The 17,470-nt window shown below is 35.9% G+C and overlaps 2 protein-coding genes across 2 annotated transcripts in view; one reads left to right on the top strand and one right to left on the bottom strand.

Annotated features, from left to right (window-relative positions):
* The window catches only part of LOC129250270 (alpha/beta hydrolase domain-containing protein 17B), an 11,217-nt gene extending 160 nt beyond the window's left edge, over positions 1 to 11,057 (top strand). Inside the window, exons 1-5 of the mRNA XM_054889907.1 lie at positions 1 to 615; positions 6,860 to 7,039; positions 7,093 to 7,225; positions 8,862 to 9,114; positions 9,304 to 11,057. The exon at positions 1 to 615 is cut by the window's left edge and continues 160 nt beyond it. Of these exons, the coding sequence (XP_054745882.1) occupies positions 113 to 615; positions 6,860 to 7,039; positions 7,093 to 7,225; positions 8,862 to 8,945 (900 nt within the window). The 5' untranslated portion in view covers positions 1 to 112 and the 3' untranslated portion in view covers positions 8,946 to 9,114; positions 9,304 to 11,057. The remainder of the gene's footprint in view (positions 616 to 6,859; positions 7,040 to 7,092; positions 7,226 to 8,861; positions 9,115 to 9,303) is intronic.
* A 281-nt stretch (positions 11,058 to 11,338) lies between these two features.
* LOC129235419 (uncharacterized) lies at positions 11,339 to 12,654 on the bottom strand. Its single transcript, XM_054869252.1, has 2 exons — positions 11,757 to 12,654; positions 11,339 to 11,697 (listed from the first exon to the last, which is right to left on the bottom strand). The coding sequence occupies exons 1-2, from the start codon at positions 12,340 to 12,342 to the stop codon at positions 11,339 to 11,341; spliced, it is 945 nt and encodes a 314-aa protein (XP_054725227.1). The 5' UTR covers positions 12,343 to 12,654.
* Between the last annotated feature and the right edge of the window lie 4,816 nt (positions 12,655 to 17,470).

Below are 17,470 nucleotides of genomic sequence, written 5' to 3'. Positions count from 1 at the left end.
TAACCACAAGTTGTAAAGTAAATTCATGAGTCATGCAGGATAAACAATTGGTTTAGTTTTGAAAGTGTAAGGCAAGCAAACTACGGATTGAATATAAACATTTAAAAAATTTATGTTTATATATATCACTCGTGTGGAAATTTTAAACGGAATGTTTAGTATAAGTGAACTGTGCTGTATGTTTTGCTGTCCACCTTGTCCTGGACCAATTGCAGCTAAATTGGCATTCCAACCACCGGAACCCACATATAAGTTGACACCTGCTGACGATTCAAATGTGAAGTACAACTTGCATTTATTTGATCGCGCAGAATGGCAATATTCAGAACGTGATAAATCCAAAGTTGAATCTTTCTTCACAAGGACATCACGCGGAAATCTTATTACATGCATATATGTGCGATGTAGTAGAAACGCAAAGTACACCTTGCTTTTTTCACATGGGAATGCAGTTGACTTGGGACAAATGAGTAGCTTCTATATATCTCTTGGGTCACAACTAAATTGTAACATATTTGGCTATGATTATTCTGGATATGGAATGAGTGGCGGGAAACCTTCTGAAAAAAATCTTTATGCTGACATCGAAGCGGCATGGCAAGCTCTAAGGAACAGGTAAACTATATACTAAAATAAAACTTGATTGTTTAACCCTACTTAACGCAATTACCGGGGAAAATTGAGAATATAACAAAACATTATTAGATTTTAAGTAATTAGTTCAAGTTGCAAACCTTTACTTTGCTAACTTTAACCCTGTACACAGCTACAAATACATTATGAATTACCTATGTACATATATTTCACATAATTTAGAACATATTTATTGCAGTTAAGTATTTACTTTTGTTCTGTGTGCTTATTTCATGCAATTAAAAATGCAAATAAATAACATTTCTAAATTAATAAGGAAGGACTGCTACGGTACGTGTAAAACAAGCGCCTATTAGCGAAATACTTTATAATTTGAAAGCCCCATATTCACCAAAATGTATGGCTTCGCACAATGACACGTTCCGAGGATTATGTTAAAGTTGAGGCAATTGGCCGATTTGCATATACTAACTACTATATAATATCCCAATAGAAAAAGTCAAATTACACGTTCTTGGGTTGGATAACCATTTAAACAAACAGTTCATAATAGAGTTATACTAAAGTTCAGTTGTTGTAGCAGCATAAACATGGACGGAGGATGCTGCTGTAGTGACAGTCCTTGGCCAATTTAAATCCGGGCCGTTACAGCCACGTAGAACCGACTGTCATGGGAACGACTAAAGATCAGTTGTTGTTGTTGCTGTAGCAGTATAACATTCCCCGTGCATACTCGTTTACGAGGAATGCTGTTGAAGTGACAATCCTTGGCCAATTTAAATCCGGGCCGTTACGGTCACGTAGAACCGACTGTCATGGGAAAGACTAAAGATCAGTCGTGTAACTTGCTATGGTGATTTGTATTTTGTTGTTGTAGCAGCAAAAATATTCCCCATACATGTACGGGGAGTGCTGCTGGAGTTAGTCTTTGGACAGTCCTTGGCCGGATATATAGTAAATTCGGGCCGTTCCGGTAACGTAGAATCGAAACGGTGTGTGTTATTTACTTATACCTTTACACACGAACACTCAGAATCATAATACACATTTCCCCTTTCTCTTACTGCAGTATAATGGAAAACAATTCTTTCTTGTTGTAGCAGCATAAACATTCCCCATACATCTATGGAGAATGCTGCTAAAATGACCCTTTATCGCATACAAATTCGGGTCTTTTCGGTTACGTAGAACTGACTGTCACGGGAGGGATGGTTCAATATGTAGAAGTCCACGCAAGTGGGGAAAGTTACTGATCGTCATTCACTTGGGAGTGGCCCGGACGATTCTTCTGCATATGGTTCAAGCAGCTCACAACTCCTGGGATTAGCCCAAGTATCCTCTGGGTAGATTCCGAACACCCGTTCGGGAGTGAGCTAAAGTGATAAGGCCAAACATTCCAGGATAGCTGGTTGTGCGCTGGGTTTGGGACCCGCCACTTCTAAATATCACCTATAAGGTTATAGCGAGCGTATTGTGTGAAAGGCTGAAGCCCACCGTGACGCTTTAGACTTAGAAAGTCTACCATCGACCAAATATTCACAATACGCCAAATTTGGAAAAGACCCATGAAAGGAGAATCGACACACACCATCTTTTCGTCGATTTCAAAGCAGCATTCGACAGTACGAAAAGGAGTTACCTGTATGCCGCGATGTCTGAATTTGGTATCCCCGCAAAACTAATAAGGCTATGCAAGATGACGTTGCTCAACACCAGTAGCGCCGTCAGAATTGGGAAGGACCTCTCCGAGCCGTTTGATACCAAACGAGGTTTCAGACAGGGTGACTCGCTGTTGTGTGACTTCTTTAACCTGATGTTGGAGAGTATCGTACAAGCTGCAGAACTTAATCGCTCAGGCACAATTTTTTATAAGAGCGTACAATTGTTGGCGTATGCCGATGATATCGACATCATCGGCCTTAAGAACCTCGCTGTTTTTGCGTTATCCAAACTGGATAAAGAGGCGAAGCGACTGGGTCTGGTGGTGAACGAGGACAAAACAAGGTACCTCCTGTCATCAAACAAACAGGCGGCCCACTCGCGTATCGGCACCCATGTTACTGTTGACAGTTAAATTAGTTAGATTTATTTCTTGAATGCATAAAAAACTTAACAAATAGTTTACTTCATAAAATTATATGCATTAAAAACCAAACCATATACGATATTCAGAGCGAAACATATTGGAATAGCAATAATTAACAAATATTTTATAGCATACCATTATTTTTTATAACTTCACTACGTCTTGTGGGCATGGAAGCTATTAGATTGTTGATAACGTCGAGTGGAATATCCAACCAGGCTTGTTTGGCAGCTTCAAATAGCTTATTTTTGTCCATATTTACTCCTTGCCTGTCTATCCTCCTATTGAGTATCTCCCATAGGTTCTCAATTGGATTGAGGTCCGGAGATTGTGCGGGCCACTCGAGCACATTGATTTTTTTTGATGCGATCCAATTTGCTACCAACTTCGAGGAGTGCTTTGGGTCGTTGTCTTGTTGGAACGACCACGGAAGTGGCATATATATTTTTTTTGTGTACAAACCTATCCATAATTCAATCTATTAAATGGAGAGATCCAACACCAAACCCAGAAAAACCACCCCACACCATAATACCACCTCCGCCATGCTTAACCGTACCTTTGCAGTATCGAGGATCTAAACGTTTATTTTTTGGGCGGCGAACTCTTCTCATTCCGTTTGAGTATTTCAAGTTGAATTTTGATTTATCAGAAAAAAGTATAGTTCTCCATCGTTTCAATGACCAGTTAATGTAGGAAAAAAAGCACATCGCCTTCCGCAGCATATGCATTTACCATACCAAGATCTGAAGCATAAATTGAAACACATAAGACAAAAATATTGCATACTCGTAAACAACTTTTTAAAATACTTACGCATAAACCTTGTTCATTTTGTTGAACATCGTTTTTAACTGAAGGTGGACATACATAACAATGTAGAAACAAAGAAATATGTAAACAAAGCGAATTCGCCTTGGCACAAATTTTTGACAGAAGTGCCAATTCGCCCAAGGCGAATTAATCAGCTCTCCTAATGATACCACTTTGTATATGGTAGATACGCCTTGGTTGGTACTAATCGACCAATCCAATATTGGTTGGACAACTATGGTTTGACAGCTGTGAATGACAAACTGTGTTGATATTTCTATTCACTAAGGTTTGGTAAGTCATCAGGAATTGTTTACCGCCAGAACAACGCTTTCAAATTGTAGGCATTTACTTCGAAAAAAAAAAAAAATAATAATAAAGTTGTTCCCGAAGTTCTTACTGCAATGGCGGCGTCATCGGTTTTTTTTCTTTCGAATTGAAGAAGCAGTCATTACGCTGAATGGTGAGCGCTATCGAGCCTTAAAAAAATCATTCCAAGAATGTTTCTGTTTTGTAATATCATTTTAAGTTCTCAAGATCCTAAAAAACTCACTTTATTAGGAATTTGATTTAACTGTGGCAAAGAAACAGTATTAGTGTGTGGCAAAGAAAGGCCATCAAAACATTGTTCAATATTTACGGAAACAATTTACATGGTGCAAGTTTTGATTTTAACGCCTTTTTACTAAAAACAAATGTTATGAAAACCAACTCAAGGGGGGGGGTAAGGTCACAAAAACGAAATTTTTTTTCTTCACTCATCTTATAGTAAATCATTTCAAGAATGTTGTGTCAAAATTTTAAGTGGATCGGAGCAGAACTCTCAAAGTTATAGCCTTTGTAGGCACTCTACCTCGAATGCGGAGCATCGATAACACAGGCCTGCGAAATTTAACTTTTTTCAGTTTCTAGAATGGCTGTACTTGTTTCTTGTAGTTTTTTATGCGCTGAAAACGAATCTGACCTTGAAAATGCTCCATCACGTCAGGATTTTTGGTAAATGAAGCCTAAAAGGTCAAAAAGCATTACGTCATACTTTAACTGAAAAATTCGACTTTTTTAGTTTCAGATGATTCTACGACGAATGCCGATTGGCAACGCAGAGCACCTCTCGAAAAACATATCTCCAAAAAAACTCTGTCATGGGCTTATTTGTCAATATTTTATTACTAATATTTTTTAAAAACTTATTGAAAAGATGTAAAATAACATGCAACTGATTTTATTAAAGTATCTTAAACCATATTTCTGTAAAAAATTCAAAAAAAAGTGTTTTTTTTTAGCGCTAAACCCTACCACCCCCTCAAAAAACTACGAAAATGAAAAACTTATATTCAATCAAAAAGGCGCTGCAAGTGGAAAGGCAAGCAAATGTGAAGGCATAGTTAATGAAAATCAGGTTATTCACTCTAAATAATTTAGAACTATGTATAGTATACATTGTATACTCTCTTACAATATATATGGACTGAAAAACCAATGTTTGCACTCGGAATTTTTTCAATACATCAATTTTTTGGATATTTTTGTCTTGATAGAAACACTTATACATATGTGAGGATAACGTTGAGGAGTCAAAAAGGTATTTTGGCGGTTTTGAAACTTTTTGGAAAGCTTCTGTGTGAGGGTTTCTGATTGATTGTTCTACACGGAAGGACGACAGGAGAGTTAGAAGGAAATTTTATGTTTGTCAATCGAAGGGATGAGGGAGTAATAGATTAGTAATTGATTATAAAGATACGTTTTTGAGTGTGATAGAGAGCTTTGAGGTCAAATCATACGCCAATCAAAATTATGCTTGGTAGAACAATGAATAATTTGGAAAGATGTGAATGGCTGACAAAATTAAACTGGAGTGGCTGATTCCACGAATCACCGGTTTTATATGACGTTTATTAAAGCTAATTGGGTCTGCTTCGCGGAATTCAGTGCGTACACCTTCGCCGTTCTTCCCATTCTGACTGATGTGCGGAATCGAACAATCATTCCGAAAGGTTGTCATTGCAATAACGGCTGGTTTCATATAGCTGGAAGGTTCCGGGACATATGTCCCAATTTCCCAGTGGAAGTAGTTGTTCTAGCGAATGAGTGTGATCAATTTGCAGATTCGGTAACTGGTTATTCAACACTAGCGGACTAAATGGGATGTGCACTTGAATAATTGAAACTTCACCTCTGGTGTGAGTAAGCTCTAGTCTACCGTATGGTTCCTATCGAACCCAATGAAGCGTAATTATAGGATGGCAATTACTTTTAGTGATTGTACTCCGTCGGAGCTAAGATGCGCGAAATTTTTTAGCCGGCAATTTATTTTGCATCCTCCGGTCGATAGGTCCAAATTCCGTGCTACCAGAGATCCAAACGGCAGCACAAACTGCCAAAAAACTGTGCACCGTTTACTTTCACCAGGTAGAAGTGCAAGGGGCCATAAGGAGAGCCAAAACTTCAAAAGGCAAAGGCCCTGGCGGGATTAAGATGTTGATGTTGCAAAACTTGGGTTCGTTGGGAGTAAGGTGTTCACAATGGTCTTCAATTTGTGCTTAATGAGTCTTATTGTTCTAGACAATTCGACACCAGGGAGAGGGGTCCCATTAATACGCAGATTAAGGACTTAATTAAAACCGTCTCTTAGGACTGCCCTAGTAGCGTTTCGACACAGAGAAGCCATTCCACGCTACAAGAAAATTTCTATATTCTGGTTACAATTTCTTCTTAATTGGCGCGATAACCGCTTACGCGATTTTGTCCGAGTTTAACAAAGCGCGCCAGTCGTTTCTTTCTCGTGCTAACCGGCACCAGTTGGAGACACCAAGCCAAAGTCTTTCTCCAGCTGATCTTTCCAACGCAAAGGAGGCCTTCCTCTTCCTCTGCTACCTCCAGCTGGTACCGCATCAATTACTTTCAGATCCGGAGCATTTGTTTCCATTCGGCCGACATGACCCAGCCAACGTAGCCGCTGGATCTTTGGATCGTTTAGCATGCTTTAGTGATAGAGATCGTGGTGCGCATTGAGGCCACCTTCAGCCGAACGGTTTTCTCGCAGGTTTGCCATTGCCTGCCGAGGGGCGACCGCTATTAGAAAAAACGTTTTCTTCATTTTGGCCTTTCACCGAGATTCGAACTAACTTTCTCTCTGAATTCCGAATGGTAGTCACGTACCAACCCATTCGGCTACGGCGGCCGACTTTAATATTATTTATAAAAATTTAGGTTAATCAGTAACCTCTTAATTATTTGTAATTACCAGCGCATGTGTTGTCGCTTGTCAAAAAATGTAAAAATTAAAAATAATTAAATGCATATATCAAATATGCTTGTAAATACCTTATTAATAGATAATGACTTTTTCTTATATACATAATATAGATTTAATATCAGCCCTGAAACTATTATTTTATATGGACAAAGTATTGGAACAGTCCCGACAGTTGATTTGGCTACGAAGCATGAAGTTGGTGCAGTTATTCTTCATTCTCCATTAATGTCTGGGCTAAGAGTCGTTTTTCGCAACACAAAGAGAACATGGTTTTTTGATGCATTCCCAAGGTATGTATCGTAATAAATGACACATTTTTGGTACCAAACATTTTTTTTATCAGTATTGACAAGGTTTCCAAAGTAAAATCTCCGGTTCTGGTTATACATGGAACTGATGATGAAGTCATAGATTTTTCTCATGGGATCGGTATATATGAGCGCTGTCCAAAAGCTGTGGAACCTCTATGGGTCGAGGTAAGTATATTCATATTCTGAACTAACAAGTGTTATCAACTCTAAACTTGGCAAAGGTAGAGTTGATGCGTATGGTCCTATAATATAACCATAACCATGCAATATTTTTTAACGGCTCCACTTTTAAAACAAATTGTTTGTTATACGGGTGTAGTTTACCTCTAATCAAAATGACATTATCACGCCAATTTAATTGCCGTTGTGTTTGAAATCATAGTTCAGCATTCAACCCCAATTATCTCCATGTTCGACACATTCATATACCACATGAACGTATGTTTTTGGTTAGAGTTTCAAATTTTAGAATCTTACTGTTGAAGACTGAGGGATAGGCTGGCAACTGTAAACTAAAAAACACATTTTTTTATCACCAGTATTTTATTTTAAGAATTAAATTTCATTCTCAACTTGAATTTTGGGCATTTTTTTGTAAACAAATTATCAAAAAACAGCGCGAAAAACTGATTGTTTACAAATACCATGTGACTCCCGAAAGGCCAAGACATTTTATCGTAAAGGTGCAGAAGATACATAGGTGAAGAGAAAAAACCCATAAAAACCATGAACCGAAAGCTATACAATTTTATAGGAGAAAAAATGCTCTGAAAGTAGGCATTGAATGTGACTACTACTTTCAGCATGAGAATGCCCCCGAGCACAGCGGTAATTGTACGCTTGTGTGTCTTGTAATCAAATTTAAACTAAACGCCGTATATTGGAAGTAGAAATTTTATTCGTGGGCTAAAAAGTCCCCGGCCTAAACAAAAACTTTTTTTTGGTTCAAACTTGGCTTTATTTATCAACATAATTTTCATCATACGTTGGCTAGGTCATGTCGTCCGAATGGAGAAGGACTTGGCTTCAATTGGTGTGTCCAACTGGCGCCGGTTAGCACGAGAAAGAAAAGACTGGCGCGCTTTGTTAAACTTTGTTAAAATTAAGAAAAAGAAGAAACTGAATATATGACATAACTATTTCCTCACTTATTGTTTTTAGTATAAATTCTTTTGCTCATCAGGCCTAATTTTTAGTGATTGTATTATTTCTTTTTAATAAAAACAATTGTTTGGTAGACTTGGAATAAATTTTCAAGTACTCTTATCTCGAAAGCTGAAGTCAACTTGACAAAACGGTTGGCAGCACTGTATTTAGAAGGCCCCAATTAAATAAATTTGCTATAAAAATTGGAAAACGAGCACATTGACACTGCTTTCTTATAAGTTCGTAAAAACGATTCTAACTTCGATCATAAAAAGGAAAAACCTACACCAAAACTAATGCTAAAAATGTCATAAACAACAGTGGCAACATAAAAAGTCATAAATTGGACGAGAAAACTCGTAAAAGCTTTTGAAAAAATTTAGTTGAGACAGAATCAGGTAAACTGATACCATATTATAATGGCAGCAAGCAGCGATTTGGTTACTTTTCTATCTCTCTTCTTATTTTATAATTGGCGTATAAGTATGTACTTTGTTAGATGTATGGCTGAGCTCCTCCTTCTCCAATGCCTGTACAGGCACATACATTTTTATGCCGCCTCCTAACGGCAAATGTGTTTTTATGAACAGCTTCTTTTGTTTATATCTTTCTTAAATGACAATTCAAAAAAAAAACTAAATTTTTTTCATCATAGGGGGCTGGCCATAACGACGTGGAATTGCATTCACAATACTTCGAGCGGTTAAAAAAATTTTTAACAGTGGAGTTGGTTAAATGACAATTAAAGAATCATGAGGTTGATCCTAACAATTCCGGGGCAGTAGGATCTTCTGCCGAAGCACCGCCGACATCATCTTTGGCGATTAAAAGGAACTTAGAAGAAACCAGTAACTCAAGTCCATTGGTTTTAAGCGGCCCAATAAACAATTTAAAAGACGATATTGAAGGTATTACGTTAGAGAAATAATGTCTGACTGGTAACACGTTGCACAGCCAACCAGAGCATCAATATCATATACATACATACACCATTTAAATACCTCATCAAAACTGTATATTAAAATAAATTCATGCATATTAGAAGTCACATATTATACCGGCTACTGATCTTTATTTTTTTTTTTTTTTCTTTACAGCTTCCACCTCAAGTTCAGTATCAACTAAACCATCGGTTGAAAAATTTCTCTAGCAAGAAACAAACGGTTCTCACACATTTCTCAAAATTAAAGACAAATCTCAACGAAAACTAAACGTTTTTAAGTCATGTAATAAAATTCGACTGTCAGAGAAAGGCGAGAACCTACATAAAAAAATATCGTCTTCCCAATCAAAAGAAATACTACTTAAAGAGAATGAAATGAGTGTGTGTGTAGTTGACAAGGCATATAAAAAAGTTTCATGCGAAGCGTTTATAATATTTCTTCCTTTTTCCAAACAACTTTATTCACACTTGCAATATGACAGAAAACAGTCTCATGGTTACTTATACAATACAATTATAACTAAGTATGAAAATCCAAAACATTTAAGCAACCATTCTTATACAAAGAATTTAAAATATAACCGCCTGATTTTCTTTCATCCCAACAAGTGTAAATCATTCAAATCAAGACCTAAAACATCATCACTGCCTCGTTAAATTGTATGCAGTTTGTATTAAATAGTAGAAAGATAGACCATTGTAGAAACGTGAGTTTGTTTTCATCAAATTAAAAACAGTGTCAAATAATTTCGCATTTTAAAAAACTCACAAGGCCGATAGCAAACATCCTATTTACTTGCCTAATTATCGGAGGGCATAGTATTTTCGACAATTTGAGGTTCAAAAACGCTTTCAAAATGAGAGAAAATGAAATGTTGCACGGTATCCAAGATCGAATCGGAAACATCAGAAAGTAATACAAGACAAGGAAATAGGATATATCTTCACTTATAAGTGAGCTATTGATGCTAGTAATAGAGTTAAATTAATATAAAAAATGAAATAGTTATATGTTATTACGATATATACGCTATATAAGTTATACAAATAGTTAGTTTTAACACTTAATGGGTAAGAGAGAATAGTAATTTAGTAAATACGCATTTATAAACACATGCAATATACATGTTGTTTTTGAAATAAACCATATTGATAATTAAAGTTTAAGTGATACATTTTCATTGCAATATCAATAAATTTCATTAAATTTTTCAGGTTTAATTTAATTCGGGATTAAGTTGAAAACTGAAACTCAGCTAAAGCTCAGAACTTCAGCAATTATTCTCAAATGTACCTTCATTCGAAAATCGAGCATAATTAGTGTATTTCCAATTCAGAGAATACTGAAAATGTTTAATCACTGTATAATTCTGGAACGTTTTTGATGAATTGGAAAATGTTTTTCGATGCCAAGAATATTGGATGAATTGCGTGGTGTTTATTAAGAGACAGCTAAATATATACAGGATGCGCCATCTTTTATGTCGGTATGAAAACATTGAATAACTTTGAAAAAAAAAACTGATTTGTATAAGAGAGGTATTTTTATTTGGTTTGGTTATTTACAATTTATTAAAACTATTTTTTGAATGCAATATCAATCAAGTGGCCACTTTAATTAGCAGTCACAAACTGCGATCTTTTTTTGTCTTTGCCATCACCTTGTCAAGCATTTCGGTTTTTTTAGCGTCAATTTCGGTTGTTTCGGTGTAAAGTTATTCATGGTTAAAATTGTACTGAATTTAAATATCGAAAACATGTATGTTGAAGTCGATCGGTTGGTAAATGACAAAGTTATTCACCGTTTACATACCGACATAAAAGATGGCAGTGTACATATGCGTTCGTGAGTAAATATTATATCCATTCTAAACTCTTTCGCCAATCGGGGTATCCATTCGTTGATATTTTCATACACATTAGGGGTGTCCTTATTTTGGGAAAGTTACTAGATCATCGTTCACCGGGTCTAATTTTTTTCCTTTTGGTGTAAAAAAAATAACTGCAAAGTTTGAAGCCGATCGGGCTTCATTTGATGGACCCGGAAATCGCTTATATCTGAAAGATCCACTAATAGGTGTAAAAAAGACGATTTTTTCACTATTTTACTTTATTCTGTATTTTTTTGCTCATGGTTGTTGCTTTTTTTTACATTTTCTAGTAAGTGTGTTAAATAAACTCACTAAAGTTCAGAGTGTCAAGTCAGATTTCTTATAGGAACGGAATTTTTCTTTTGTATCTTCCAATCGATGTTCCAGGCGAGCGCGATGAATAGTTGAACGGTTGATAGCTAACTCTTCAGCCCGTATTCCAAATGCTTCAGCAGCTGCAATGAGGATATGCACGGCCATACCATCCGAAACTTTAGCATTATCAAGTGCAGCAGCCAATCTTGCTGTGATGAATTCTTTTCGGCCTCTTTTTTTGGCGGATGTTGCGTTACCAGCTACTTTCTCTGGTTCCCAGTCATCGTCAATCGGTTCATTTTCTTCATCAATCGTTTCACAAAATGGCATTTCAGCATCTTCATCATCACAATTCACGACATCTGAAAAAATTCACAATCAAATATGATTTTTGAAATTATGACATATTGCAATAAATTACCTGAAGGTCTAGCCATCTCTTCCTCGTGTTTTCTTTTACGCGCTTCTTCTTTTTCTTGTCGTTCTTGCGTACGTTTTTCTCGCCCATATAACTTCATATCGACACCAACCATGCAGCCTGGACGACCTTTTTGTCTTTGCAATTTTAAAAATTCTCTGTCCTCTTCAATTCGAATTTTTTCCAACGCATCACCGATGGCAATATCAAACAAATCATCAAGATTTTGAGTAAATTGTTCGGCAACTTGCTTTTGTGCATTTGACCTTTTATCTGGGACAGTTCTTTGTATGTTTTTCCATTGGTCGTAAACTTTCATCAGCTTTTTCACACACTTATCATCATTAATAATTGGAATGCGAGCTTGTTGCCAAAATATTACAGCTGCACTTATGGTCAATTTTGCACTGTCTTTTGCAGTAAGTCCAACAAATCGCATATTATGGAACATCACTTGTAACACTTGTTTGATGCACGGAAGTTTGGCGCCCGTGATCTGATGCGCAGTGTTGCCGATCAAATCAATGTTATTCAAATTTTTCACAGATCTTCTACTTGAATGACTTGAGGTCGATGGTTTATCCGACATGGTGATATTTTTTTTGCCATATGTTCCAAATAAACTTCGCAGAATGCACTTGATGTGTGATGCAGCACTTATACGACACAGGGATAAACTTTTTGTCAAAATATCAAAGTCGCTTTGAAGCCGCTGCGCATAATATCATTTATGGGAGAGAAGACTCGCGCGGCCACCTACCGGCGTGGCGCCGAGTCGCACACGACCCTTGCGCAGGGTTGCCTGACATGCAGGACGATTTAGTGGAAAAGGGAAAAATACGTATATATTTGAAAAAATGTAGGATTGAAAAAAAAATATAATTACATATATTTAAAAAAACCCCAACAAAAAACGATACGAAATCGACTATATTTTCATTTGACATGCTGTAAATTTAAATGAAAAATGTTCCTGTTAGGTGGTTTTTTTGTAAAATATATTTGAAATGAAATGTAATAATATTTATTCAATGTAATTTAATAAAAAAAAGCAACAACCATGAGCAAAAAAATACAGAATAAAGTAAAATAGTGAAAAAATCGTCTTTTTTACACCTATTAGTGGATCTTTCAGATATAAGCGATTTCCGGGTCCATCAAATGAAGCCCGATCGGCTTCAAACTTTGCAGTTATTTTTTTTATACCAAAAGGAAAAAAATTAGACCCGGTGAACGATGATCTAGTAACTTTCCCAAAATAAGGACACCCCTAATACACATTTATTTTATTTAAACGATAATAAGCATAAGCATTCATCTTGCCTCTGATATGGATGAGTTTACTTAATATACGTACAGTGAGTCAAAAAAGTATTGGTACGCTCGGAAATTCAAAGTTCTCAGTGCTATAACTTTTCTTCTAATGAAAGTATCAAAAAATTGAAAACGGTATTTTTTAAATGTGTTTATTTATTATATATATATATATAATTGGCGCGTACACCCTTTTTGGGTGTTTGGTCGAGCTCCTCCTCCTATTTGTGGTGTGCGTCTGGTTGTTGCTCCAAAATTTGAGGGACCTACAGTTTCAAGCCGACTCCGATCGGCAGATATTTTTATGAGGAGCTTTTTCATGGCAAAAATACACTCGGAGGTTTGCCATTGCCTGCCGAGGGGCGACCGCTAATAGAAAAATGTTTTTCTTAATTTTTGGTGTTTTCACCGAGATTCGAACCGACGTTCTCTCTAAGAATTGCGAATGGTAGTCACGCACCAACCCATTCGGCTACGGCGGTCGCCGCATTTATTACGTATCTGAATAAAAAAAATTAATATCGACATAGACTTACAAGCTCAACCTTGAAAGGTAAAATAAGGCACAAATTCACATCAAAAAAGTATTGGCACATTCTTTATGTTAGCTTATGCTTTTGGCGTCGTAACGGTAAACTCCCATTATTTTCACTCTTGCTTTTTTACTTATTCGTACGTTTTAGGAATTGCATACGGTCGCAACTTTTGATCGTGATTTCAACGGACACAGACCAAAATGGGCCGTGGTGCTGAAATTTCCCTACGCCAATTAATGATAAAACTGTATTTAGAAAAAAAATCCTATCACGAAATTAGCAAACTTGTCGATAAATCATGATCCAACATTCGAAACATCGTTATGCATTATTTCAATACTTGCAAAATAGCTCCGGAGAACAGATCTGGTCGCCCAAAAAAATTAACCGAACGACAGGAGCAAATTGTGTGGTCTACGGTGGCACAAAATCCAAAAACTTCGGCTGTCAAATTGTGCGAGACCTTGCAATCAATTTCAAGCCCCAAACTGTTCGGAATACCCTATATAAAACCGGGTATCATGGCCGGGTTCCTCGACGCAAAACCAATTTCGAAGGCAAATAAGAAAAAGAGGCTAGAATTTGCTAAACAGCATTTAAATAAGTCCGGCGCTTTTTGGAACAGCATCATATTTAGTGATGAAACAAAATTCAATTTATTTGGGTCAGATGGAGCGCAAAAGATTTGGCGAAAGCCCAATAAAGAGCTTCAAGAGAACAACCAGCTCAAAACAGTTAAACACGGTGGAGGAAATGTGACGGTTTGGGGGTGTTTTGAGGCATCTTGTGTCGGAAAGCTCGTGTTCATAGATGAGACAATGGATAAGCATGTGTATCGCGACATTCTTAAAGAAAATTTAAGTCCAAGTGTCGAAAGATTGGGCCTTAATGGGACAACTTGGCAATTTCAACAAGAGAAAGACCCAAAACATTCGTTTTATCTTGTACAGGAGTGGTTGATATACCATTGATAACAGCTTAAATCACGCCCCAATCGCCGGAATTAAATCTTATTGAGCATGTAAGGCATCTTCTGGAACGGATGATACGATTTCACTACATAATGTCAAAGGATTCTCTAAAATAGGCAATAATTGCTGAATGGAATAAAATAACACCTTCTCAAACTTCAAATCTGGTAAATAGTGTGAAGAGACGTTTGCAGGCCGTTATTCAGTCTAAAGGAGGACCCACAAAGTACTGGCGCGTTACAGCTGCAATGGAGCAAGCTGATTACGCTACCTGTGCCAATACTTTTTTGATGTAAATTTGTGCCTTATTTTACCTTTCAAGGTTGAGCTTGTAATCCTAAGTCACAATTATTTTTTTTTTTGTAAAAGATACTTTTATAAGAAGAAAAGTCGTACCACTGAGAACTTTGATTTTTCGAGAGCCAATACTTTTTTGATTCACAGTGTGTATATTTTAATTGTAGTAAAGTTGAGTAAGAATATTTATATGCTTATATTCCCATTTTTTTAATAAGATTTCAACGAACTTTCAGATTTGATTTACATAACTGTTGTTTATTTTATTTACTAGTTATTTACTAGTTTATTTCTTCGTTATTAGCAAGTTTGTAATGAATCTTGCTCATACTGTTAGTACTAAAGTCCATTTAAAGCATTCAAATTGACTCCTATATTTTTCAGAAAAACTTTTTCTCACACCAGATTTTTTTCTTATTTTCCATTAAGTTGCCAAAATTGGTATGTTTCATTATAAATATTTATCAAGTTATGTTTGTCACAAGTTGTGCATTCAGATTGAAATATTGTGCCACTTTTCACTTTTTCTTTGCTACACATATTAGTATGTTGAGTGCGACTTGTTTATGGGAATTGTTATCTGTATTTTCTACATTTTTGCTCTTCCCAAACTGTTCCTTTTAATAACAATTTCTTAAGTTTGCGAGATTGAACTCGTACCTTTCTTTGCTCCACTTGTCGCGGTAGCGTTTCGCTGTTTACTGTTACAATAAAAAATCCTTTTTTTCACCTAAAAGGAACAGTCAAGTTTTTTCGTTTTTATCTTTTTAGAAGCTTATTTCTTGAAATAATAAAAACAAGGAAATGTATAAAACTCCTTGAGCAATTAATAAATATTTTTGTTTATTTTATTTTAAACGTTTTCTTCACACTACAACGTAAAATACAGTGTTATACGCCCTTATTTTGCCAAATTTCAATGTTCTTGGAGCAAAAAAAAAAAAAAACAACAACATCAGAAAGCTGCGCTTACGTTGATAATACTTTTCATGCAAAAATAGATTAAAACAATAATGGTTAAGATAGTCATTGACAAACAGTTACGCTTTTTTGCATTGGAGGTTTTGTAGGTTTTGTAGGTTTATTATCGAGTAACCTCATCGGGAGTAATTATTTTTTACATATATTGTTATTCTATATTATATTATTATATTATTGGTACAGTAGCTGAAAAAGTTTATGCGTAACTACCGCTATTAAGGGGTAACACCACTGTACACGCGTAAAATAAACACGATTTTTAAAGAATTTTTTTGTATAGAAGGAAAGGGGAAACAATCACTCTGATTTGGGAAGTTATTACTTATTTACTAAAATACAAAACTACAAAGTTTGATCGAAAAATTTTACAAAATGGCGGCATTGGAGACATTTTTGTAATGTGGTTTCTCTTGAAGGAGCTCCGCGGCACGCAGCACAGAGGGTGCAAATTTTAATCTGGAACAAAGAAACATTTTTTTCTTAATCTAGATAAGAATAGCTAGAGAAACACGTAGGGGATTTAAAAAATATTTATTTTTGTGGAGTTAGCAAGCATTTGAAGGAAAAAACTCTATTTTGGACTAAAAAAACGGCACTTAAATAATTATAACAATCGTTTAAATTAATCTATCGAAAATCCCCTACGCTCTTCTCTTAAGAAAGTTATTATACAGACGTAGTGAAAAACCTGATTAAAAATATTTAAAATTGTTTGAGTTATGCTGCGTGCCAATTTCAGAAAACGTGTTTTGAGAAAAACGCGTTTAAAGTTTGGAAATTTGGAGAAGTCGTTAGGTAGCAGTCACTAACGCTTGGTTAAAAGCTTAAAATATTTATGAAATAGACTTCGGTAACGTATACAACTTTTTGTTCTGTATTTTAAAAGGTTCAAAGAATTTTTTAAGCTTATAAAAAAAAATCAATTTTTTGAAATTTCTACAGTGGTGTTACCCCTTAACACCAAAGTGATAGAAAACGTTTTTTTCTAATATCGGTCGTCCCTCAGCAGTTAATGGCAAACCTCGGATTGTACATATTTCTGCCATGAAAAATTTCTTAAAGAAACCATACGCCGTTCGGAGGCGACATAAATCTGTACGTCCCGCCAATGTAGAAACATCAAGATTCACAACACAAATAAGGGGAGCTTGACCAAACACCCACCAAAGGGTGTAAATGCCGCTTATATATTTGTATATTAGGTCAGGCCACTTCGTTTCCGACATCGGTCCTATCAGATTACATAAAATTCTAAGAAAAAAATTCACCAGAGCCTAGCTTTAAAGTCAACTTAGAGCATCCCAGCATCCATCTTATTTAAAGACCCCCTATGACCCTACAAAGCAAATTATATATAATATACTAGTATATTAAGGGGTAGGGGTAGTCAGAGGCCCGAAAAAATTATGATTTTCAATAATTTTTTTTTGCTAGTCAATTGCTTTATTTTACAAAAATAAAAACATTGCTTTAATACATCATGTTTCGACTTGACTTTAGCAAAATTAAAAAAAAAGTAATAATTGTAACAGTTATCGCTGTTTGTGTGGAGTCTGTTTCTCCAGAAGTCCTTTGCGGCGATCATCACAAGTCCTTGGAGATTCATCTAAAATCAATC

This window comes from Anastrepha obliqua, chromosome 1, assembly GCF_027943255.1.
Source record: "Anastrepha obliqua isolate idAnaObli1 chromosome 1, idAnaObli1_1.0, whole genome shotgun sequence".
Classification (NCBI taxonomy): Eukaryota; Metazoa; Arthropoda; class Insecta; order Diptera; family Tephritidae; genus Anastrepha; species Anastrepha obliqua.
This window is presented reverse-complemented; position numbering and strand designations above follow the sequence as displayed.